The sequence below is a fragment of the Drosophila busckii genome, chromosome X, assembly GCF_011750605.1.
Source record: "Drosophila busckii strain San Diego stock center, stock number 13000-0081.31 chromosome X, ASM1175060v1, whole genome shotgun sequence".
Taxonomy (NCBI): Eukaryota; Metazoa; Arthropoda; class Insecta; order Diptera; family Drosophilidae; genus Drosophila; species Drosophila busckii.
Window position 1 is genome coordinate 8,066,404 of NC_046608.1, and position 23,307 is coordinate 8,089,710.

At 42.9% G+C, this 23,307-nt stretch overlaps 6 protein-coding genes across 7 annotated transcripts; 2 read left to right on the forward strand and 4 right to left on the reverse strand.

Annotated features, from left to right (window-relative positions):
• The first annotated feature begins 60 nt into the window (after positions 1–60).
• On the forward strand, positions 61–4,962 carry LOC108606780 (RRP12-like protein). The gene is made up of 10 exons (XM_017997203.2): positions 61–262; positions 322–866; positions 939–1,846; positions 1,913–2,803; positions 2,883–3,017; positions 3,102–3,534; positions 3,596–3,858; positions 3,915–4,108; positions 4,166–4,694; positions 4,757–4,962. The coding sequence occupies exons 1-10, from the start codon at positions 121–123 to the stop codon at positions 4,887–4,889; spliced, it is 4,173 nt and encodes a 1,390-aa protein (XP_017852692.1). The 5' UTR covers positions 61–120; the 3' UTR covers positions 4,890–4,962.
• Positions 4,963–5,005: 43 nt separating this feature from the next.
• On the reverse strand, positions 5,006–6,678 carry LOC108605769 (transport and Golgi organization protein 2). 2 transcript variants are annotated; one of them, XM_017995572.2, is made up of 4 exons: positions 6,167–6,678; positions 5,989–6,111; positions 5,626–5,854; positions 5,006–5,567 (listed from the first exon to the last, which is right to left on the reverse strand). In XM_017995572.2, exons 1-4 carry the CDS (start codon positions 6,306–6,308, stop codon positions 5,123–5,125), a joined length of 939 nt encoding a protein of 312 aa, XP_017851061.1. In that variant the 5' UTR covers positions 6,309–6,678; the 3' UTR covers positions 5,006–5,122. The 2 variants fall into 2 exon arrangements, with proteins under 2 accessions (XP_017851061.1, XP_017851062.1); XM_017995573.2 differs by having other exon boundaries at positions 5,626–5,755; positions 6,167–6,676.
• Positions 6,679–6,835: 157 nt separating this feature from the next.
• Positions 6,836–9,178, reverse strand: LOC108605569 (poly(U)-specific endoribonuclease homolog). The gene is made up of 4 exons (XM_017995336.2): positions 8,933–9,178; positions 7,722–8,838; positions 7,224–7,653; positions 6,836–7,164 (listed from the first exon to the last, which is right to left on the reverse strand). The coding sequence occupies exons 1-4, from the start codon at positions 8,997–8,999 to the stop codon at positions 6,931–6,933; spliced, it is 1,848 nt and encodes a 615-aa protein (XP_017850825.1). The 5' UTR covers positions 9,000–9,178; the 3' UTR covers positions 6,836–6,930.
• A 2,229-nt stretch (positions 9,179–11,407) lies between these two features.
• LOC108606947 (translocon-associated protein subunit alpha) lies at positions 11,408–13,060 on the reverse strand. The gene is made up of 3 exons (XM_017997504.2): positions 12,831–13,060; positions 11,800–12,534; positions 11,408–11,741 (listed from the first exon to the last, which is right to left on the reverse strand). The coding sequence occupies exons 1-3, from the start codon at positions 12,892–12,894 to the stop codon at positions 11,614–11,616; spliced, it is 927 nt and encodes a 308-aa protein (XP_017852993.1). The 5' UTR covers positions 12,895–13,060; the 3' UTR covers positions 11,408–11,613.
• Positions 13,061–13,571: 511 nt separating this feature from the next.
• Positions 13,572–14,080, forward strand: LOC108606949 (40S ribosomal protein S28). Its single transcript, XM_017997506.2, has 2 exons — positions 13,572–13,893; positions 13,958–14,080. The coding sequence occupies exon 1, from the start codon at positions 13,659–13,661 to the stop codon at positions 13,854–13,856; it is 198 nt and encodes a 65-aa protein (XP_017852995.1). The 5' UTR covers positions 13,572–13,658; the 3' UTR covers positions 13,857–13,893; positions 13,958–14,080.
• Positions 14,081–14,108: 28 nt separating this feature from the next.
• LOC108606948 lies at positions 14,109–22,335 on the reverse strand. Its single transcript, XM_017997505.2, has 4 exons — positions 22,324–22,335; positions 14,755–14,927; positions 14,610–14,681; positions 14,109–14,535 (listed from the first exon to the last, which is right to left on the reverse strand). The coding sequence occupies exons 2-4, from the start codon at positions 14,901–14,903 to the stop codon at positions 14,259–14,261; spliced, it is 498 nt and encodes a 165-aa protein (XP_017852994.2). The 5' UTR covers positions 14,904–14,927; positions 22,324–22,335; the 3' UTR covers positions 14,109–14,258.
• Between the last annotated feature and the right edge of the window lie 972 nt (positions 22,336–23,307).

Here is a 23,307-nt window from a genome sequence, read left to right on the forward strand (position 1 = left end):
GGGCAGCGCACTGTCATCCAGCATATTTATCGAAATCAAATAATACAAAATAAATTCTGCTGTTGCACGTGTTTGAAGTTTCACATATTACAATTTAAATCGTGCTGACAACGGCTGGTAATGGGTAAATTTCGATCTAAATTGAAGCGCCATGGCAAGGGCAAAAACTGGAGCAAGGGCCAGTCGGCCGTGTCGAATCCTGATCAGATGAAGCATCGCCTGAAAGCAAAATCTCGTTTCTTTCAGCCAAATTTGAATCTGGGTAAGTGTTGTGTTAAGTCTCAATCAGTTGTAACTGTAATTATAATGCAATATTTGCAGCGGCAGCAAGCAGCCCCGCCAATGGACTTACCATGGAGGCGGTGCATAAGCATGAACAGCGCCAAGCTTATAATTCGGAAACGACAACCATTAACGACGTGGCTGGCAGCTTGAAGTCCTTTACACTAGATGATGATGACGGCATGTCCGGCACGGGTACACAGACCGGCACCTACAAGACATTTCAGACATTTGCGTCCAACTACAGCAGCTGCAGTAACATGAGTTTCAAGAAGCTGCTCACCGGCTTTCGTGCTTCCTCCGATCTGCACAAGGAAATGTTGGCCATTCTGAGTGCACTGACTGAAATTATACGTGAACGTGGCGGCTCTGAAAGCTCTACCGAGTATTTCCTGCTCTTGATAAGTCAAATTGAGGCAGCCAGTGAGGAGCGCGATATTATTGCTGGCGTTGCTTTGCTCTCCATGGGCATCAAGTCAGTTCCAGCGCCTGTGCTGCGTAAACGCTTTGCCCAAACAGCGGCCACACTGCAGCAGCTGCTGCAACGCTTCATGGAGTCCAGCAGTCAGTCAGTAATACGTTATGTGAGTTCGCCTTTAAGTTGCTATAGCAAAATATGTTGCTCACCTGTTGCTGTTTGCGTTTTGCTTTTTCAGTTGATTGGCTGCTTGTCGGTGCTGCTGCGTGCACAGGAGTACGCCACATGGACGTACAGCTCCACTTTTCAGTACTTTGATGCGCTGCTGGCGTTCAGCATTCACTCCAGACCTAAGATACGCAAGGCGGCCCAGCACGCCGTGGTGTCCATAATACATGGCAGCTGCTTTATGCTGCCCACACCGCCAGCAGACGATGATGAGCAGGGCGAGGAGCAGCCACCCAAGGTGAAGAATCATCCGGCCAGTAGTCGTGTGACCAAGTTCTGCTTGGCGCAGTTCAAGCCCGAGGTGTTGGCCAATGCACAGACCACAGTGCTGCATACGCTGGCGCTGCTCAAGGATACGCTGCCCGGCTTTCGCACTGAGGACATACGCAGTGTCTCCGAGCATCTGCTCTCCATTATGACGGCGGCCAATGTACTAGTGCGCACCAATTGCCTGCAGGCGTTGCATGCACTCTTCCTTACACGAAGCCCCAATTTGAATGCCTCGCTGTGCGCCAAGCTGCTGGCGGCCATACACGAGTATCGTCCAGATCGCAGCGATGTGCGTCAGACACTCGCCTGGATCACTGTGCTCAAGGAGGGCTATGTACACTTGGCCAATCTGCAGTTGGATCTCTGCATGCAAGCGCTGCCGCGACTCTTCGAGATCTGCACGACAGATCTGTGGATGTCGGACCGCAACGAGTTGGTCGTGGGCGTCTCCAACTGCATCAAGGAGCTGCTGCAGGATTGCGTAGCACCTGCCTGCGCTACCAAGGAGCAGGCGGATCAGCATCGTCAGTCGGTGGCTAGGATTATACTTGCGCTGCACAAGGTGCTCAATGCGCCCTTTGGCGAAATCTCCAAATATGTCATACTCATATTCTCCATTGTCTTCGAGGTCTGTGGCAAGCACTTTGGGTAAGCAGCACTGACGCCACCTCCATCGAAATAAAATTTTAAAATGCTTTCTTTTCTTTCATACAGCGCTGAGCTGAGTGCTTCGCTCTCCACCATAGGCAAACGCTATGACAGCCAAGGTTCACTGCGTCTGCAGATTGAGCACACGCTCATAAGCGCCATCAAAGCACTGGGCCCTGAGCTGCTGCTGAAGGCCATACCGCTGAGCGATTCCAGCGGCGCTGTCAGCTTGGAGCGCTCCTGGCTGCTGCCGCTGATGCGTGAAGGTGCCACGGGCGCCAGCCTGCAATTCTTCATGGAGCAGCTAGTGCCGCTGGCGCTGGACAGTCAGTCCAAGTGGCGTCACTTTGCTGCGGAGGGCGTACAAAAGAATACCAGCAAGGCTCATGTCTATGAGCTGCTCTGCTGTCAGATATGGGGCTTGTTCCCCGGCTTTTGTCGCCAGCCACGTGATCCGCAGTATTTGAGTAAGCTGGCGCCCACACTGGGCAATGCACTGCAAGACAATCCCGAGTTCCGCGCACCCATCTACGATGGTCTCATGGAGCTGCTCGATGACAACCAAAGCGCCGAGTGTCATGCGGCCATTGCCCAATATGCGCGCAACTTTCTGCCACGCCTCTTCAATATCTATGTGCAAAAGCCCAGTGGCAGCTATGAGGCGGAGCAGCGCAAGCGCGCCTTGGAGGTCATCCGTCTGTACATAGCACGTGCGCCCGCCGAGGTGCAGGCGCAGCTCTTCGAGACCGCTCAAGGTCTGCTCGCGGCCAGCGCTGTGGCGAGCTTTGAGTACGATGCCTACTTCGACATCAATGCGGCCATTGTGCGCGTCCAGAAGTGTCGCGGCATTGAGGCTTACTTTGAGACATATATGGCGCCCGTGCTGCGCAACAGCAAGTCCAAGCTGGTGGCCAAGGATGAGCAGAAGCTGAAGAAGCAGCAGCGCAAGACATACGAGTAAGCCAACAGACCATCTAGCTCTCACTCATATCCATATCCATTTACATTTCCATTGATGCTAATGCTTTACTTTTAGATTGTTGCGTGAGCTGATGACCCTGGAGCTGCCCTCGTGCCAGAAGTTTACACGCAAGAACAGCATTTCGTTGCAGCAAATCTTACTCGAAGCCTTCACCACCACCTGCAATGTTTGCCAGGCTGCCCGTCTGCAGTAAGTTCACTCTCCCGCTCTCGCTCTCGCTTGCTCTCTTCGTAGCTTAACTCTCTGTCTGCTATCTCTGTCTCATTTGTGCAGCTGCTTGAAGTCGCTGCTGGACTGCCGCAGCAATCTGACCTATAACGATCAGCTGGTCATGAAGGCCATACCCGAGGCTGTGCTCAACTATAGAGAGTTCTCCACTCGCAAGGAGCCCATTGCCGAGCAGCTCATCAAGCTGATAGCCACGCTGTATCAGGAGGCGGGCAAAATCAACGAGTTTGTGGATATTCTCACCGCCGGCTTCTCGGGCGATGAAACGCTCAGCACCAACACCATCCTGGCGTTCCGTGCGCTGCTCCAGCAACAGGGCCAACATCTGACCGTCAGCACACTGGAGTTTGTGCTGCAGCAAGTGTCCGTCTTTCTGGTGCAGAAGTCACGCCATCAGGCTGAGGCTGCCGTCGCTTTTCTCATTACATTCATCAAGGTGATGCCCATACCGCTGGTGGCCAATCATCTAGAGACTATAGTAAGCTCCCCATTAGTTATTAGCATGTTTTCGAAACTAACTTCTCGGCATTTGCTTGCAGATGCGCGCGCTGTCGGCCATGACCAAGGACACCAAGCGCTATTGCCGCATACAGATTGGCTACTTCCTGAAGAAGCTCTGCAAACGCTTCAGCACCGATGAGCTGGCGCGCTTTGTGCCTGGCGATGATGAGGTCACCCATCGTCGGCTCAAAAAGATACGCAAGCAGATGCGTCGCGATACGCGCAAGAAGCAAAGCGAGGATGCGCAGGCTGATAGTTCCGACGAGGAGCTGGTCAATGGAGTCGAGCAGAAGAGCTATACGTACGTGCATCAAAGCTGTTACCCACTTTTCTCTAATTAATTTGTTCACCTCACAGCATTGATGACATTTTGGCCGACTCGGACTCGGACTCGGATCTGCCAGAGGATATGGACACGGAGGATGGTGCGGGCAAGACGCGCGCTGTCAAGTCCAAGATCAAGGCAAAGCAGGCACGCAGCACTTACATACGCGAGGATGCCGATGACATAGTTGATCTGGCCGATGTGCGCTCCATTGGAAACGTGTTGAGTGAGTGCAGCCGACGACATCAGAGTGCAGCTCAGGATTAACTTTTTATATTTATAGCTAGCGGCACTGCAGCTTCTGCTGCTGCTGCGTCCAGCGGCAAGCCGGCCAAGTCCAAGCCACAGTTGCCCAATGGTGGCTTCAAAACAGCCGACGATGGTCGTCTCATTATAAGCGACAAGGCGCTGCGTGGTCAGGGCAACGATGAGGATGACGACGACTCCAGTAGCGAGGACTCCTCTGCTGACAGTGGTCATGAGGCGGATGGCGGCAAAGCCAAGCGAGGCATGGAGGACGACTCGAGTGATGAGGAAGAGCTGCAGCAAGCGTCCAACCTCAAGCGCAAACGCAAGGCCACCGATGCGTTGAGCATGCGCTCCGGCAAGAGTGGCACAAGCACACGCAAGGGCATACATCGTTCACTGCCCGCCGGTGCGAGCGATGCCATGTCCGTCAAGTCCAGCGGCGGCGTCAGCCGTGTCGCTGGCAGCGAGTACAGCACGAAAAAAGCCAAGGGCGACATGAAGCAGCGCGGCAAACTGGATCCCTATGCCTACATACCGCTCACACGCAATACGCTTAACAAACGGTGAGTCCAAGCTGCAGTTGATTCAATCAATTTCAATTATAATTCCATGTTGACCTTTGCAGCAAACGCGCCATGAACTCGCGCAAGTTTAAGAGCGTCGTGCGTGGTGCGGGCGGAAGTGAAGCTGGAGCTACGGGTGGAGGCGGACGCGGCGGCGGTCAGCGTGGTGGTCGCGTGGGCAAGAGTTACAAGTAGATGTGCTGCTTCCAATTTTAACTAAGCTTGCTGTTAAGCTTTCTAAGCCTGTTAATTTGCTTAAATATAATACACAGATATATATATATATATAAAGATCTAAATGAATACGAACAATTGTTAAACTATATATATATATTTCTATATGGCTAGCTGCTTGGAACTAGGTTTACTGCTGGAATTTGGAGTTTAGCCGCATCTCGGCTAACAACTGCAGTATATATCAAATGGCCTTAGAATTGCTTTTCAATGTGCGTACAGCGCCAAGGGCCGCTGGGATCCAATGTCTCCATGGTTTCCTCGATAAAGTGCAGTTTGTTTTGTGCATCGACTAGGATTAGTGAGTGGGTGCGACTGCCATAGGCATGCTCCTCAATATGCACATTGAGCGCGCTAAGACCTTCGCCCCAGCTGGGCGCGCGTCTCTTGAGTTCCGCGTCGGGCCAGTGCTTGTGCTTGTTTTTTAGCAGCTGCAGCAACTCGCCGCTCAAAGTCTGCACATCCGCATGACCATGTTCTTGCACTAGCTGCTCGAACTGCTGCTGACCATAACGCACTTTCTCGAAAGGCACATCGGGTAGACTGTTGCCAAAGCCATAGCACATGTCCTGCTCGAAAGGCGCCAACGTAGGCGGCACATTGCTGAGCAGCTTGATCTGCGCCGGCTGCGAGCTGTCCCTAAAATAAACCGATTGCTAAAGATGTCATCCAACTTAAGCTTCGACCCGGCACTTACCCAATTTCAATGGACACAAAGTTGAAGGCACTGTACTTGGTGCAGTCGCTTAACAGGCTTTTGTTGTAGTTGAGTATGTTGTGCTCCGGGTTGGACTGGCGCACATAGTCAGCCACTATCATGCCGCGTCCTAGTAAGAAATGTTCGTTATTTGTTTGCCGGTGCTTGTTCTGATTGCTGTTGCAGCCGTTCTGGGAATTTGTATGCGGCTGCAAAATGTTTTTGTGCGCTTTCGAAACAAAGAGATTGGGGTGTTATCAGTTAAATGAGCGGATTAAGGTCAGGCAAATGATAAATGATGCGATAGGGAATCAAAGGGGAAACCAATGAGTCTGTGTGTTTGTGTTTGTGTGTTGCGTTTACCGACTGCTTTCGGGGGCTTGGGCTCGCCGGTCAAATTGAGCAGAGCGCCCACCTTAAAGACACCATCCTCACATCCAACGGCCAGCCAGGTGCCGCCTTCACGTCCCGGCTGAAGATCAATGCCTGCAAACATTTGCTATAAGTATGTATATAAGTGCGCTTGTCGTTTGGAACTCACCGCCATAGACATGCTCGGCATTTGGCCACTTGGCTGCCGTTTGTGTATTGCGATCAAAGAACTCATCGCGATTGGAGGCCAATATGAGCTTGTAGCCATCGGCGCCGGGCTGCGAGTTGGCGTAGAAGAAAATAACACACATGTTATGCGCTTGGAATTGGTTCAGCTTCTGTCTTAAAGATAATCTTTACATGCTCCAAGGTAGGCACATAATAAGTAGGCAGTAGACAGTCGTCAATAGTTAGCAGTCAGTCTCTTTGTTGCTTTCCGTATAGAAACGAATTTTATCACGGAATTATCGCTGACTTGCACACAGTCTTATCCGTTGTTTTGTTTATGGCCCCTCTTCTCTCTTGCACACGCTTGCTTTCCTCTCTCTCCAAATGCGATTGTGATTACACGTACATATATAGCGTTGAGAGTAATTTAAAATACTGTTGACGACATTAATGTAATGTTTTGTTTTTGTTTAAAAACGCAAGGTGCACACAAGTTGTATAATTTAAAATGTGCTTTGTTATTCAAATCGAGTGCTGTAAATTAAAATAACAGGTGGCTTGTTCATCGCTAATGATGTTAAGCTTTTCTCGCTGTTAAATCGCTGTTAGTGCTATCTATATCGATAACATCCTTTTTGTGCTATCGAATTTTAAATGACTACGACGGGTGTTTGTTTTTTCAATATAATATTTATTTCGTTTAAACAAGAGCGAAAAACTTAAACTCACTTTAGTTTAGTGCATGGATAGAATGGAAGTTTAAGTTTAAATCTCAGGAAAGGCACTGCCAATGAGACTCTTGCCTCTGTAGCGCCACGAGTAGGTGATAATGCCAAACTTGCTGTTGCCCAAGGAGACAGGACAGGTGCGATCCGGGCGCAGCTGGAAGCAGACTGTGTACAATGCAAGCTCCAGCTCGGGTGAAGTTCCCACAAACACGGAATTCACTGGCTTATTTAGGCCCTGGTGCGTGAAGCGTAGCTTCACCACTTTAGCTTTCTACAATAATATAGCAATTTATTTTCAATCCTAATTGCAGGCCTCATCCGCGCACTTACCGTGCCAATATCCTGCTCCTTCATGTAGCCCTTGTAGTCAAGGCGTCCGGCTTGCTCCTCCTCGGCCATGTACACCCAGTTATGGAAGCCAATGATGGTGCCGTTCTTCACCTCATGCACAAAGACATGCTCAAAGCCGGAGCTACCAATCTTTCCCTGGCCGCGCGAGTACTGCGTGAACCATAATTCCTTGACCAAATCGCGATGCGTCTTGGGATCGGCCGTAACGATACCCTTCTGCTGAAGGAAGAGCATAGCCTGGCGCATAACGCTGGTGGCCATGACTGCATCAACGAATTCATTCTCCTCCTTGCGCTCGTTCGCTGTCACATGTTCATTGACCAGCGTATCCTGCTCATAGTTGTTGAACAACACGCGCATCTTGGCAATGGTTGGCGCCTCCAAAGCTTTGCTACTTACAGTCAGCAGTCTGCTCAATGGATATAATTGTATGAGGAAATAATTTCAATGGAATTCGTCACAGATTTAGCTACTTACGGCTGTGGAGCCTCATCGCCGCTATCAATGGAACGTGTGCGTCCCTGCAGATTGACGGTAATCTGACTAATTTGATTGTTGGACTCCTTGGTGTAGAGCTGCTCAGTCAACTGACGGATTTCATCATCGGTAGCTACCGAGTTGCCTGTGGATGTGAAGCCTGGTCGCACCGTTGTCGAGCTTTCCGTATGTGGCACAAAGGACACACCGGAACCGGACTTGGGCGTAGTTGCAGTTGGCATCGTTGGCTTGACTGCTGGAACAGCTGGATGCACCACTGGTGTAGGCAGCGGCGACTGCCAAGCTGACGGCGAGTTGGGTGTGCTGGGTGTTGAGCCTGGCGTCCTAGGTGTAGGCAATGCTGGATAATCTTCCTTTATTGAAGGTGAACGTGGCCCAGGCAACGAGGGGAACTGCTCCTTTCCATGCTGTGGTGGCTTAACAGTGCTCGTGGATGTGCTGCCGCCAAAGCGCAAATCAATGCCACCTGGCATTGGCTGAGGCTGACCTGGCATATTCATCTTGGGCCGCTGTGTTGTTGTTGTTGTTGTGCTGGTGCTGCTTGTTAGCGGCGCCAGTCCTGAGCCTGGCCGCATGCCAGCGCCAGCGCCATGGCCTGCGCCGCCGCCAGAGTAGCTCAAGTCAAAGCCACTGGGCTGTGGCTTCTGTGGACGATAGGGCGCAAAGCCAGGCGGCAAGTTGGCCGCTGTTGAGGGACCGAGCTGTGGACGTCCATGCTGCGCAGTTGCAGCAGTTGTGCTGCTGCTACCAATATTATGCTGAGCAGTTGCTCCACCGGCACCTGCGGCTGCTGCTGGCCACTGCGGGCCGTGAGCGGGAGTGGCACCAAATGGCGAGGAGCTGGGCGTATCTGGACGCGGTCCTAGCGGCTGCAAAGGCGCATGCGATATGACCAATGGCGGCGGCTTCTGTGCAGCGGTGGGTGTAGCTGCTACAGGTCGACGTGTAGTTGTTGTAGTTGTAGTGCTCGTCGTGGTCGTCGTTTCGCTGCTGCTGCTGCCAAAGAACTTCTTAAAGCCGCCAAACCAGCCAGACTTTTTGGTAGTGGTCTCCACATCGGGCGCAGGCGTTATCTCAATCTCGCTTTTATAGCCAGCTGTAAAAGCAACGCTTCAAAATGTGAGTAATCGTTTATTTACATATGTACATATACATATGTCCGTTTGGATTTACCAAAGCCAATACGCTACCTGCGATTTCGCACTGACCGGCGATGACAACGCAAACAAACAACGCGCTCAATGCCAGACAACGCATGTTTGTTGTTGTTGCTGTTTTTGGTGCTCTTGTTCGAGTTTATTATCACTTCACGCTGCTGCTGCTGCTGCTGCTGCTGCTACTACTGCTGCTGTCTTCGGTTTGTCGTTACACGGCTTGTGGCTGGACAAGCACAACCAACTGTTTTGAGATTCGGCAAGCGACTGAGACAATCGCAAAGCAAGCAGCAAGCACTCCCGGTCTCAGAGCCTCAGTCTCAGTCCCAGCTGGCGGCGCTTCAATAACGTTCATCCGCTTCATCTTTGTTGTTGTTTTGTTTTTCGTTTTGCTGCTTTTTTTTGTTTTTGTTTTATTAATGAGCAGCGCTGCTTAGCGTGGGTTTAACCTGTGTACGCTGCGCTGTAATACTTAGAGTGAGCCCATTTGTTCGCTCACTAGCAGAACAAGCAGTCAGGCAGCTTTTGTTTGCATGCAAGTGCAGTCGGTGCAAGTGCGCTTAAGAGCTGGCTGCTATGGCACTTGTCTGCTCTTGATTTTCGCTTTAGCGCACTCTCAAGTCGTTGCAGCTGTTGCTTTCCCGTTTGTAAATCGCAAAATTCAACTGAACTTGCCCATGGGCTTTAGTGCTGAGGGTTGTTGTTTGCTATAAATGGGTTTTTAAACAATTTTTATAGCAATTATGTTTTGAGTAATAGGGTTAGTCTATTTCCAGATTATTAGACTAGAGGAAACAGCAACAGAATTGTACGCTGCGCGCTTTAATTCAATTCAATTTTAATTGCTGTTGATAGCTTACATAAAGTCTCAAATTTAATATTTAGTTAGCTAGGCTCGTAACTCTCTTCTTTAATCCCGTACACAGAGCATTGGATTTGCGACCTCAATACGGTGAAATCTTCATTGTATGTGCTCATAGATTTATTTAATTGCATTTTGTTATTGTTGGCATAGATGTTGTTTACTTTGAGCTCATTTCCTATGAATAATATTAGTCGAAACTTGAAACTGAAAGCGCTTATCAATTTTATATACGAAAAAGGCCATTGGGAAAGGTTACGTGTTTGCTTAGTACATCTACTATATGGGTATGTGTGCTCAATTGTAAGGTAATTAAATAGTTTTATAATAAATACATCTCTAATATATATACTGCGTATTTCGATTGCATGGAAAACGTCTTATGTAAAGCTGATTATACAAAAATATGCATACAAACTAAATGCTCGCAATTGAAATTGAGTATAGTCAACGAATTGTAATTCAAGTTTTAAACTTAAAACAATAACTAAAACTAAGCAACTAAGTTTGCAATTAACTAAATTTATTGCAAGGCACAGAACTAAATGAATTTACGATGCTGCAAATCAATTGGATCTACCTACATACGTTAAAGCTGCTTCATTTATTTAATTTATTGCTTACTGCCAATACTAGGCAGGCTGCTCTATTTTATATTTTTCTAAATATTTTAAATATTTTTGTAAGAGTGCGAGAAGAGCAAGATTGCGAAGGAGGAGAAGAGAAGTTCAGCTCTACATATTTTTGTTCAAACCGAAATAAATATCTTGAACCATTAACTCAGGCTTGTCTGCAATGCTGTACTGTGGGTTAAAATATGAATTTTGTTGTAGAAAATTGGGCTATTTGGCCAGACCGCATTTGCTTTAAACGTTTAATGGAAAAATGTATTTTTAATTTTTGTTTGCGCTATGAAGTATGCAACAAATTATTTTAAACATATTTTTGATATAGATTTCTGTAAGTCTGCTAAACTTGCATACGTTTTTGCATCTAAAATTTGAAATTGCTTGAAAACGAGGCAAATCAGTGACTACTGACTACTCTAAGTGTTTCTTGTAGTACTCCCAAATTTAAAATTCGTAGCCACCTCAGCACTAAGGTATAAATTATATGTCTCTAAAGTGACTGTTGCATTCAAAGATTCAGCCAGTCCACAGTGCGTATTAATTGGTAACATAGCCGAAGCCCAAATAAAATACAAGTCCATACATTTTTTAAGTTTCTTGTGATTGAACACATTTATTTATTATGTTATTTCCACTTTTCATTCTTATCCTTTTTTTAGGGGGAGGAAATGTTCACATTTATTCATTGTGTGCTCTGCATACATGCAGACCTCAAACGGTACGCTAGCTAAAAGTTATACATATGTATTAAAAAATTTAACATTTCACTTTCTTAGAATGCTTTTACAGATACACAAGAAAATAACGCTTATTAAATTTATCATACAATTGGAAGGTTTGCGGCACGCGCCCGCTTTTGGCGTCTTCAACAAACGAAGACAAGTGGGGCAGGCGCGGCACGAAGTTTTGGGCCCCGTTGTGGAGAGTATGTGCAGTGGCAGTTGGAAAAACAAAATAGAACCAAATTGCTAGAGTTAACTGAAGTTTTAGAAATTTGAACAGCGCGGCCTAAAGCTGTCGTCGTCTCCTACATTTGTATGTGTGTGTATGCATGTGTATAGGTGAGCTAAACACTAACAATCTCTACGTTGTCAATTGCAAATGACGAAAAAAAAAAAATAATTCATTAATATTAGACTGCGACACATGTTGGATGTTCTCGTATGTATGTAGATATATGTGTGTGTGTGTGTGTGTGTATTGGTGTGTTGCATTTAGCGCAGTCTTTAGTCGTCTCCCGCGGAACGCTTCACCTTGCGCTGCTTGGGGCTCTGTTGACTCGCCGCCTTGGGACTGGCCTGCTTGCTGGGCTTGGGCGATGTCTTTGGCGTTTTCGACTTTGGAGGAGATTTCTCTGCAAGGATATACAAATTGCAATTGACGTAAAATATAAAAAATGTTTGAACACTTACGCAGAGCACGCAACGTCTCCTGGGGCACCCAGTCGTAGTCAATGTTGCTATCGTTGGCAGTGCCGGTCTCGATGACCTTCTTGGCAGCAGCACGCTTGCGCTTGCCGGAGCTGCCCAGCAGATACTGCTGTCCAATGACCAGCAATAGGACAAAGATGCCAGCCAGCAACACATACAGGAAGAAAGTCTCGCCATCCAAACCCTCATCGACCTCGGAGATCAGCACGGTCTCATTGAAGACAGCCTCGTTGTACTGAATGCCATTGGCATCACGGTAAGCGAGCGCAATGTTCAGTCCGAAGGGACGGCCGGCAAACTGATCGGAAGGCATGAACGTGTACGAAACAGTGGACTCAAGGCCAGGCTTCACCTCGCGATTGTAGGCCACGGCCGAGAAGTTCTGGATAAAGTAGTTGAAGTCCATGGGATAACGGAATGAAGCCTCCACGGTCTCAATGACAAACTCTTCCTTGCCCTTGTTGGTGAAGCCAATCAGAAATTCAACAGGCTTGCCACCAGGCAAATCCAGCTGCTGGCCAGCGGTGTGCAGTGGCTTGGTAAACAACAAATAGACATCGGCATAGGGTGAGCTGCTGCTGCTGCCAGAATCGTCCGCATCGCCTTCAGCATCCTCGTCCGTTTCAGCATATTCGTTGGCAACAGCACCTTCATCGCCTTCCACATCTACCAGATCATCTTCACTGGCCTCGGCCGCGTAGGCACCAAATTTGTTTGCTGCAATATAAAAAAAATGTATATTGGTGTGAGCGAGATAGAACTATACATAAGAGTCATTTGCCAACGCAACACTTTTCACTCGCTCACAACTATGTCATGGAGCTTGCAATATGGAAATATAGCTAAGCACTGCACTTATTACTTGCATCTTGACACAAACTCAACTTATTTATGCCCAAGGGCTGTCGTGCCCTTCAGCTTATCAGACTGCCACGTAGCCGTTGCCGCAACGGTCAATGGTAACAACAACAACAACATAAGCAAGTATGACAATTGCCGCTTGCAATACTTACGTGCAGAGAAGGTGCAAATGATGGCGGGCAGTACCAGCAGCAATAATACCACTAGATTCTTCATTTTGGTTAATGTTTTCTGTTTCACAAAGTCGGATCGGAAAGTCGGCGGAAAATAAGGCCAAAACGTAAACGCAGCAACTGGCAACCGTTCACTGCCAAGAGACAACCAACGCGTACAAGAGAAACTAACAGAGTGCGGGCCAGCAACAATACCGTGTAAGCCGAAAAGACACGAATGATACCGACTTTCACTTGTCAAACGTCTACGTGGTGCCGCGTCAGTGACAGTCTAGGGTTGTTAGCGCACCCAATTGGAATGCCGTAAATTGGCAAAATTATCAGTGATTATCTATCTAAAGCGTTTTTATTGAAACAAAGTTAAGTTGTAAAATGAAAATAAGTGTAAATATACCCAGTTTATCTTATACTAAGCGAAATATGGTGCATTGTTTGGATATGTTAATGCCTGACAACTCTATGCTGTCAATCAGTGTTGTAAAAAGGTTGTCAACTGTCAAATAAGTCAGTTAGTTGAGAACTTCAAAAAAATATCTTATTAAGCGCATATCAATTGGCTTCAATTTGTAATAGCAAATTATAAAGTCTTCTATTCAAATGTAAAAATTTGGAACTCGCAATTGTTTTCACAATTTTTGCACATCAATTTCGCAACACTACTGTCAAAGCAACGCTGCAAATTAGCGCAGCCAACTTCACTTATTTACGCCGTAAACCAGCCGACTTCCTTTTTCTTGCGTCTGTCAATTGGAACGCAACTTGCACGTGAATTCTCTAAGGGAACACCACTGAAATAACACAAAAAACATGGACAAACCAGTTGTTTGGGCTCGCGTCATGAAAGTGCTTGGCCGCACCGGCTCCCAGGGCCAGTGTACACAGGTCAAGGTGGAGTTCCTTGGCGAACAGAACCGCCAAATCATCCGCAACGTTAAGGGACCCGTGCGTGAAGGTGATATTCTGACACTGCTGGAATCCGAACGTGAAGCCAGAAGATTACGCTAAGAGCTGCTGTCACTCGCTTGGAATTTGTTTACAATTGGTAAGTAGTTAATGCCAAAATCAATGCTCGAAATATTTAATTTCCTTATGCTGTTTTTGTTTAGATACTTGTGGCCTGCGATGGACAACAACAATCAAAACATGGCAGACAACAATAAAACGTTTAAAAAATGTGTTCAATAAATTTCAAGTATAGCAGTGCATAAATAACAACTACTTGCAAGCTACATGGAATCTGTGTTTCTTTTTTTTTTGTTTTTGTTTTGTGCTTCGTGATTGCAAATCGCATTTGCAGCTGGTGGGAGCCACTGGTAAATATTCATTCATGCAGCGTGGACGAATTGAGAATCAATAAATTTATTACAACGCCTATAAGTCTATTTACAATCTGGATGTGAAGATGTATTAGCCCGAGAGCTTGAATTGTCGCTCCGCTTGTGCAAGACCCATTGAAATGCTTGCCTCGACCAGCTGCAGCTCCTGTTTAAACTGATGCACACTAGTGTCATCTGCCAGCAATGGCTGAAGCTTATCCGATTGTAGCTCCAAGTACTTTAGATGCGTATGCAGCACACTGAGAGTATCTGCTAACCACAAGTTCTCTTCCATGCATGTCGGCTGTTTCTGTTCGTATTCTGCTACAACGCTGACCAGCTCCTTTACAATATCCTTAAGTTGCTCTCTAAACAATGAAGTATAAAATGCCCAATTAGGTTCGGCTGAGAAAGCAGCTGCTGCGGTAGCAACTTTACTTACATTGTCTCACATATGGGACTGTAAGCATCTTGGCACGCTACGAGCAGGGCTGCAGCTGCACCGTCATTAACACTGTAAATATATACATATTTTGGGGATATTATAGCATCCGATCTGATATAGTTACATATTTTAGTAATTTTACCCAGCTACAAGTCGTTGCCGTCGACACAGGTCCCACAGCTTAGTTGCCTGCGCATTGAGCTTTGGTGCATGTTGATTTAATGTCGCCAAATAGTTGCGTATGTGTTCTGTGGCGCATTGCCTCAACTCGCGAAGACGCGCATTGTGCATATCAAGCTGATGATCGGGCTTAAGCTGCATATTTATTTGTTTTGAATGAAATTATAAAAATGCGCATGGTTTGCGGCAGCTATCTGGCAACGCATGCAAGTGGAGGCACCTATCGATAGTAGCGTGGCCAAACGTAAGTGTTGAAAAGTTTGTGCAAATCTTTTATTATTTTTTTTTGTTGATCTGGCAGCACTTACCTCAACTCAACGGATATTTAACAAATGCAAACATCTTACAAATGCATATAACCAACATAGAAATAAACTATAACTAACTTTGGGGGCTTTGTCTTATGCTGTGCCCATTCAAAATAAATAAAATAAAATAGATTTTAGATAATTAAATTTAAATTAGTCATCAAGTATTTACAAGTATACTAATCTCAAAATTTCGTTATCATAGCTTTTAAAATGCGCAATTACTGACTAGCGAAACACCTTTTCAGCAACAATAACAACAACCGTTGCTGGTGGCGGTGACGAGCCTCCTACACAGACACTGTTATACGTGCGCCGGGTATAACAGTTGATGTAGCCAGCTGCTGCTGCTGCTGCCGTCGTCGCCGTTATCGTTGCGTCGGCGTTTCAAAAGGACAAACTCAAGGGCAATCCATTGGCTATGCCGAACAAAGGAGCGGCAAAAAGCGACAGCAATACAAAAGTAAACAAAACCATAGAGCATGTATTTTCAACAATTTTTTTTGCTAAAATTCTACAGATTAAAAGTTACATACAGATGTATCTTTGTATTTTTGTATACAGTATAAATATGAATTTACTATGATTACACAATACCATTGAGAGATTGCTAAGGTACACGTCATTGCTACCCACTCAACGTCCTGTGCTAAGCAAGAGCATTTGACATTTGAACGTCGCCCACGCTTTCACACACTCTCTCTCTCTCTCTCTCTCTTTCTCTGTAGCTCTCTCTTGTTTGCTGATTAGCAGCCCTTTAAGGCTATGAGCTATTGACTAAAGATGTTCTTAAATATTGTTTACTACTTTTATATAATATATATATATGTAATTTAACTTGAGTCTCTTTTTCTTTGTAGTCATGGCTCCATTGGGACCACACAGCGTGTTACACCGAAAAAAAATTCCACTGCGCACGCAGTGAAAACCGGAATAACACTTCTATGTAGCCGGTATAGCACTTGAACTCTCAGCTGGTTTGAGGGTAACCCGCTCCTGTTGCTGCCAGAACTGGGCTAAGTTCATATAAAGTTACAGCTGTCGCTATCGATTCCACGCGGGCATCATCATCATTATCAGTTGGAAAGTCTTGTCTTAAGCAAACATAAGCAATTTGTTCAATTTGTTGCTTGTGGCAATCACTTTAGAATTCACTGCAAATTTGTTAAAACTGTGCAATTTTCTCAAATGTTTGCCACTCCAACTACCACCGCCCTCGCCCCTCACCTAACGAGGCAGCAAATGAATTTTAAGCTACACGTCCGTGGAACACTTGAACATTTGCCGATTTGGGCAATCAGTCGAAAGTATTTTTATCGATTGTATTATCATAAAACCTGTCAAGTGGTACATAATATACGAACGTATACTAAATTTATAAAAATGCATATGGGCCCAGTCGATAAAGACCTGGAATTTTTTGTGTGGCTAAAAATAAATCGCTTGTGTGCTAATCTTTTTAATTACAGCTAAGCTCAAAAAACAACGCCCCAATTATTAGCCAACAATCGAACTATTTATGAGGAATGTTGGTATACAAAATGCGAGAGTCAACAGCCAATAAAAGGCTTAAGCTGTAATTATTTGAATATAAGATAATCTTTGATTGCTTGCAAATCTGAAGAGAAGCAGCTGCTTATCAAATTTAGTTAATGTACAATATAATTTATAATCTATATTATCAGCAATGTTGATTAGTAACTTATGAATGGAGCCATATGCAATCAGCCGGCTCTAGATGATGAAAATGTAAGCAGCAATGCAGCAATATTAATTAAGATCTAATTATAGCTAACTAAAACTTTAATTTAAAACCTTGACAGTTCTGTCAGTTGACATATATAATAAATAAGTATATATTATAATGCAATGTCCAATGTCTAGTCTAGTGGCCTTGACTTTTGACTACGCCTCGAGCTTTACTATATAAACATTAGCTTATCAGTCATGATGATTAGTAAAAGTCTCAGCGCAGCTTGTGAATCTCGTGCTGGCCCTTGTGTCTCACTAGTTGGAATCGGTTGGCTTGGGGCGTCGTCATGAACATGAACTTTGGCTAGGTACAAGTGCACCTTCACCTCCCATATATATATATATATAGATGCGACTATATTGCGCAGTTTGTATAGTCAAGTTAAATTGCCGCTCAACTAAATAGTTGAATGTTTGTTTGTTTGTTTGCTTGTGTGTAGCATTCAATGAGTCAATGAGCCATAGATTGGATGCATATATAATAGCTTGTGAGCCCACAGTCTGTGCTGTAAGAACTTGCAGATTGACTGATAAATGCTTTATCAACATTCTTTTAGACGCGTTGCTGTTGTTGTTGAGCTTTGAACTCTCTGCGTCTTGGCTGTATGCAATTCGCATTGGCAGCTGGAATTGCAGCTGTAGACAATAACAAAATAGTTGCGAAATGACAAGCACAAAGCAATAGCGTTGAATGAATGAACGCGTCGACGCGACTATAAACAAATTAAATGCATAAACAAAATATAGCACATACACACACACACTCAGACAGATTTTATATAAGGGCAAAAACACTTGCAATTTATTTAACTAAAGGTTCAGCTCATACAATTGTCCGATGACCTACAATGGTTAATCAGCCGTACTGCAATTTACTTTAATATAGATTTAATATGAAAATCAGTTTATTCTATTGTGTATATTTTGTTTTATATATGGAAACGCATATGCCCCACATTATGTGTTGCCCCTTTGTTTGTACACAAATATGAGAAATTCGGAAACGTGATCAATTCCATGTGAGCCATGACTGCAACTGCTTATCAGGCAAAAACAGAAATTAAATATAAATAAACAAAAAGTAAAAAGCTTTTTATTTTGTTTATCGAGCTTGTTGTTGACAATTAATATACATGAACGTAGTAGTTGTTAATTATTTATAGCAGCTTCGCAGTTGCATTAGTTACTGCGGCTTCTATTGTTACGCCTCGAGATTGCATTACGGCTGACCAATTGAGACTCAATTCAGGGGAACTACATAACATATATTACGTATACGTATGCATATATTTTTAAGTGTCGTCGTCTCTCACGATTTGGTACTTTACGCGCAACGCAAATTGATTCAACTGTCTTCGCTTCGTTCAGATATAATAAAATTGTATGCCCAGCATTTCTTTCTGGCCCCGAGCATTAATTGAAATGAATTTTTGACTGCCCATCGCGAGTAGTCGCAAGCAGTTTACGGCGGTTTCCACTGCCATTGCCAGCGCCGGAGTCGTTGCCCAGCATCTTGTATTTCTCAATTGTTTTGTATTGACGACGCTTAGTTAAATGCAAGGTTCCCCCCATCCCTTGGCAGCTCAATTGTGCCCAATAACAATTTATTTACATATATAAAACTCAAGTCAATAGAGCTTGTCGATTAACAGGCTGATGAACTGTTTGCTTGCCAACTGAGATTTCAAGACAAAATGTGATCAACTTGAACTGCTCAGCGTTAAGTAATTTGTCGCCTTTGTCGGCTTTGAATAACTGAAATTACAAACAATTTGTCATAAAAGAAAACAAGTGTAAAAATTCCCTAACTTGTCAGCAATTTTTATGCAACAGCTTTAATTATAAACTAAAGCATGTAGCCAATGAAAAAAAAAAAATAATAACAAAAAGTTAACAACTGTGCGGCTCCATAAAAAAAAAACAAAACACAGCAACAATAAAAATTAAAAACAGCTTACAAACTAATTCGACAATGCGAAATTGCTGAGACTCAGACGCTATATGAAATGCTAACTCTATACTCTGTAAATTCTTTACACTTCGCAGCTGATTTTATATACATTCAGTTTGTTGTTCAACTGAGCTACCCTATTCAACCAATGGGTATAGAAATAATACCCAACCAGACCATAATTTTGCAATTGTGTGCAATAAAATAATGACAGCAATTAATCAAACATTAACAATGAGGAAACGGCCACAATACAGTTCGAGCTGCTGCTGTTGCGTTTCATATTCGACTGTATTTATTATACACTTTGACATTTTTGTAGTCTTGTTTCCGCTGCCCATTTGCTGTTGTTATTGGTTTGTTTGCTTTCTCGTCATGCACCGATAATAAATATATGCAATATATATTCACTTCTCGCCGCAATCTTTAAAATCTAATGCGATATCGCTGTTTGCTCTCTCTTCGATAAGTGGAACAACGTACAAACAGCTGATATAACAAAGCTGCCGCTTCTAGCCTGAGCAATGACCGTAACGGAATGTTGCGCCCGTATCGATCGCAATCCGGCAAGCATTATGTAAATTTACATTAGCCATTAGCCCCGTGGCCAATTTCATTCCAGTAGACTGTCAAGTATGCATTAGCTAGAACCTCCAGATAAGATTCGTTATCAGCGACACTCAATGATGCCATCGGCATGACGATCAGACCATCGCCTATGCTACCGACATTTAATTTCAGAAGCTATAACTCAGCATAGAAAAATCCGACTTAGCTGTTTTACACCATTTTATGTTGGTGTTGAAAACACAATTCAAATGAGTTCAAATATGTATGTCTTAAAAAATAATTTACCAATGTTCTGCACAAAAGAGTGAATAAACAGTTGGATATTGGACTGAAAATTGTCTTCACTCTTTTTTGCATAACTTAATCAAATAGTTTTTATGTAAAACAGTTTTATACTCATTTTAATTGTACTCTCTATACCTACATAAAATGGTATAAAACAGTATAATTAGATTTTTTTAAGCTGAGTTATAGCGTTCCAAAGCTTGAAAATAAACAAAAAATAGCTTTTGTTTTATTGTCATAACATTGTCAAAACAATTTTTTATTGATCAAACACAACAACATGTTTATTTACAATCTCATGAATTAATTAAGCCTAAACTCTCTACAGTGTGATTTTTTTTAGCTGAGATATAGCTTCTCAAAGTTAAAAATTGATATGAAATGAAAACGGCATCATTTTTTGGAAAAATTTACAGGGGTTACATCACGTTTTTGCCAAAAAAAAAAACTGCTAAACTTCAAATTTTGAATGCAGTTTTTCTTAAACGCCTCTCACGAGTCTAAAGGCATAAAACTTGAAATCGACGCCATTTTCGCTGAATTACGGCTTATCAAAGTGCGATATTTCACAAAAAATTCTCTTGTTTGTTAACTATTTTGTTCATAACTTCGACAAATAATTTTTAAACCATACATGCATATACACATTTGAATTGTATTTGCAACGCCAACATAAAATGGTACAACACAGTTCAATGGGATTTTTCTTCGCTGAGCTACAACCTCTCAAAGCTTGAACATCGCAACCGCTTGGTATTGATGTAACAACTTTTAGTTATTGATGTAACTCTATTTGTTCCTCCAATTAAGATCGTCGCTCGCTGCTGTCTGCCAATGAGAAAACACTTACCTTACTTACCTTGTCTGTCCAGCACACTTACCTTCGCCTATTATTCCAGCATTTCAGTTATACCCAATTCAAATTGAACTGTTACATTCAACTTGAACTTAGTTCTTTTATTAATTCGTGCAACATTTACATTTGTTCTTGATGTAAAAACGTTAACAACAAACGTTGTTTTGTACATCACCAAATATTGGTTGTTTCTTTTGTACATCAGCAACCAATGCTTGTTTCTTTTGTACATCAGCAACCAATGGTTGCTTGTTTTGTACATCAGCAACAAATGGTTGCTTGTTTTGTACATCAACAACCAATGGTTGCTTGTTTTATACATCAGCAACCAATGGTTGCTTGTTTTGTACATCAACAAACAAAGGTTGTTTGTTTTGATGCCGTCTTCATTTCATATCAATTTTTAACTTTGAGTAGCTATATCTAAGCCAAAAATGATCGGACTGAAGAGTTATATACCTTAATTTACTCATGAGCTTCTTAATAAACATATTCTGTTGTGTTTGATTGATAGAAAAATTGTTTTGACTAAGTTATGGTGGTAAAACCAATGCTGCAGACTGACTTTTTGTTTATTTTCCAACTTTGAGAAGCTATAACTCAGCTTTAAAAAAATCCGAACCTGATGTTCTTTACCTCATAATGTTGGCATGGAAAAGCACAATTAAAATAAGCATAAAATTGTGTGATATAAAAATTATTTGGCGAAGTTATGAGCAAAATTTTAAACGAAACATGACAATTTTCTGTTGATTATCTAATTTTGATAAGCTGTAATTCAATGAAATGGCGTCCGAATTTCAGGAGTTTCATGCCTTGTTAGACTCGTGAGATGCATAAGAATAAAACTGCATTTAAACTTGGAAAGTCTACGATTTTCGATATTTTGGCAAAAAACGTGAATTTTTTGCAAAAATCAGGCCATCTTCATTTCTTATCAGTTTCTAACTTTGAGAAGCTATATCTCAGCTTAAAAAAATCGAACTCAAGAGAGTTTAGGCTTAATTAACTCATGAGATTGTAAATAAACATATGTTGTTGTGTTTGATCGATAACAAATTGTTTTTGACAAAGTTATGGGCATAAAACCAATGCGGAAGAGCTACTTTATGCTTAATTTTAAGGTTTGCGAAGCTATAAGTCACCTAAAACACATCCGATTGGGATGTTTTGTACCATTTTATGTTGGTATTGAAAGCACAATTAAAATGAGTATAAAACTGTTTTACATACAAATTCTTTGATGAAGTTATGCTCAAAAGAGTAAATTGAACAAGACAATATTCTGTACAATATCCAGCTTTAATAAGCTCTAATTCAGCGAAATGGTATCTGATTTCAGAGTTTCATGCCTTGTTAGACTTGTGTGATGCATAAGCACAAAAGTGCTTAACTGTTTTCAAATCAAATCATTTCTTAGCAAAACACGACTAAAAGTTATATACTACTTGCCGACCTATGTCCATTCTAAATTACATTCTGGTTAGGCCCATAATAAATGCAAATAAGAATTTAAATGCAAGCAGTACCAAGAGAAACTAAGTTGAGTATACGCCGTAGGCACTATAACTTTTGTTTATAGCATTAAGTTTATATAACTGTGCTATTTATTTAAATTTATATTTAAAGCGCAAGTGGAGAATACACTGAATTACAAATAAATCAAGTTTACTGACCATAGTTAATAATAAAGCAAGCAACATAACGGACGTCGGGAAATGTTGAGCGCTTTTCCATATGATTAGCTGATGTGGATGGGGATGTGGATATAGTGTTGTTGTTATTGTCACTTTTGTAGTTGGCACTCACATGATACGTTGTTGTTTTCACACTTTTGAAAATTGCATTTAGCATTTGCATAACCGCACACAAAACAGAAACAGAGAGCGCCCCCAAGCGAGAAACGAGAGCAACTGCAACTGCAAGAGAGCTGGCGAGTGGGAGAGAGAGCAGCAATCAGCGAGTGCAGCGGCAACAAGAGTTGTCGATGCTTACAGAATGCAAAATACTAAAAAAAAATAAACTAATTTATTATATGTACAATAGCTAGCAGCAGCAGCAGCTGTGACTAAACTAATTGAGTTTGTTACAGGGTATATCTAAGGCGCTAAGCAATCTTAGGCGCTGTCTACAGTTAACAGTTGTGTGGGCGTGTCTGCTGCTTTGTCGCCCTTACATACGTAACCTTACATCTGTATGTGTGTGTGTGTGAGTTTCTCATGCTTTCGCTTTGCCAATTGCGTATTTTGCTTTTATGCTCTAAACATATCTGTAGTTAGCGCTCTTTTATATTTAGATACTTTGTCTTATTTATATTTAATTTTTTTCTTATTAACACGCAAAAAACAAATTGTAAAATTGCTGCGAAATTAACTTGAGCATTTTTGATATACTATATAAAATATGTCAAAAGTATTTGCTGATAAATAGTTTTCGCCCATTGACGCATGTGGCGCTCTCTCTCTCTCTCTATATATATATGCATTGCAAATATTTCTCTATTTGTATTAGTATCTTGATTGTAGATACATAAGCTCAGCCAAATGTATCATAAACGAAATTATGTTATATCTCTGATAAGGCTTTATCTTAAGTACGAATATCAAGTATACGCCATTCGTGCAATTCATTGCTATTGCTTATAGCCATAATATGTACGTTTACGTTTATTTGCTTACAACTATTTCTGTCTGGCGTGTCACACAAGTTATTTAAAAGCGTACGTCACTATCAGATGGTTTTTTTAAATTAACAACAGATTTGCTGCAGTCGTGACAGTTTTAGGAATTATAT

What these genes read in the sequence shown, in the direction of transcription:
- LOC108606780 (XM_017997203.2), top strand. Translation starts at nt 121, where the DNA reads ATGGGTAAATTTCGATCTAAATTGAAGCGCCATGGCAAGGGCAAAAAC. An exon ending in TCAGCCAAATTTGAATCTGG is followed by an intron (nt 263 to 321) that starts GTAAGTGTTGTG and finishes CAATATTTGCAG; the next exon opens with CGGCAGCAAGCAGCCCCGCC. An exon ending in GTCTGTGGCAAGCACTTTGG is followed by an intron (nt 1,847 to 1,912) that starts GTAAGCAGCACT and finishes TCTTTCATACAG; the next exon opens with CGCTGAGCTGAGTGCTTCGC.
- LOC108605769 (XM_017995572.2), bottom strand. Translation starts at nt 6,308, where the DNA reads ATGTGTGTTATTTTCTTCTACGCCAACTCGCAGCCCGGCGCCGATGGC. An exon ending in TGCCGAGCATGTCTATGGCG is followed by an intron (nt 6,112 to 6,166) that starts GTGAGTTCCAAA and finishes AAATGTTTGCAG; the next exon opens with GCATTGATCTTCAGCCGGGA. An exon ending in TTTGTGTCCATTGAAATTGG is followed by an intron (nt 5,568 to 5,625) that starts GTAAGTGCCGGG and finishes GGTTTATTTTAG; the next exon opens with GGACAGCTCGCAGCCGGCGC.
- LOC108605569 (XM_017995336.2), bottom strand. Translation starts at nt 8,999, where the DNA reads ATGCGTTGTCTGGCATTGAGCGCGTTGTTTGTTTGCGTTGTCATCGCC. An exon ending in GGCGATGAGGCTCCACAGCC is followed by an intron (nt 7,654 to 7,721) that starts GTAAGTAGCTAA and finishes TCCATTGAGCAG; the next exon opens with ACTGCTGACTGTAAGTAGCA. An exon ending in AGGAGCAGGATATTGGCACG is followed by an intron (nt 7,165 to 7,223) that starts GTAAGTGCGCGG and finishes ATATTATTGTAG; the next exon opens with AAAGCTAAAGTGGTGAAGCT.
- LOC108606947 (XM_017997504.2), bottom strand. Translation starts at nt 12,894, where the DNA reads ATGAAGAATCTAGTGGTATTATTGCTGCTGGTACTGCCCGCCATCATT. An exon ending in CATTTGCACCTTCTCTGCAC is followed by an intron (nt 12,535 to 12,830) that starts GTAAGTATTGCA and finishes TTTATATTGCAG; the next exon opens with CAAACAAATTTGGTGCCTAC. An exon ending in GGAGACGTTGCGTGCTCTGC is followed by an intron (nt 11,742 to 11,799) that starts GTAAGTGTTCAA and finishes ATATCCTTGCAG; the next exon opens with AGAAATCTCCTCCAAAGTCG.
- LOC108606949 (XM_017997506.2), top strand. Translation starts at nt 13,659, where the DNA reads ATGGACAAACCAGTTGTTTGGGCTCGCGTCATGAAAGTGCTTGGCCGC.
- LOC108606948 (XM_017997505.2), bottom strand. Translation starts at nt 14,903, where the DNA reads ATGCACAATGCGCGTCTTCGCGAGTTGAGGCAATGCGCCACAGAACAC. An exon ending in CGGCAACGACTTGTAGCTGG is followed by an intron (nt 14,682 to 14,754) that starts GTAAAATTACTA and finishes ATATATTTACAG; the next exon opens with TGTTAATGACGGTGCAGCTG. An exon ending in AGTCCCATATGTGAGACAAT is followed by an intron (nt 14,536 to 14,609) that starts GTAAGTAAAGTT and finishes TTCATTGTTTAG; the next exon opens with AGAGCAACTTAAGGATATTG.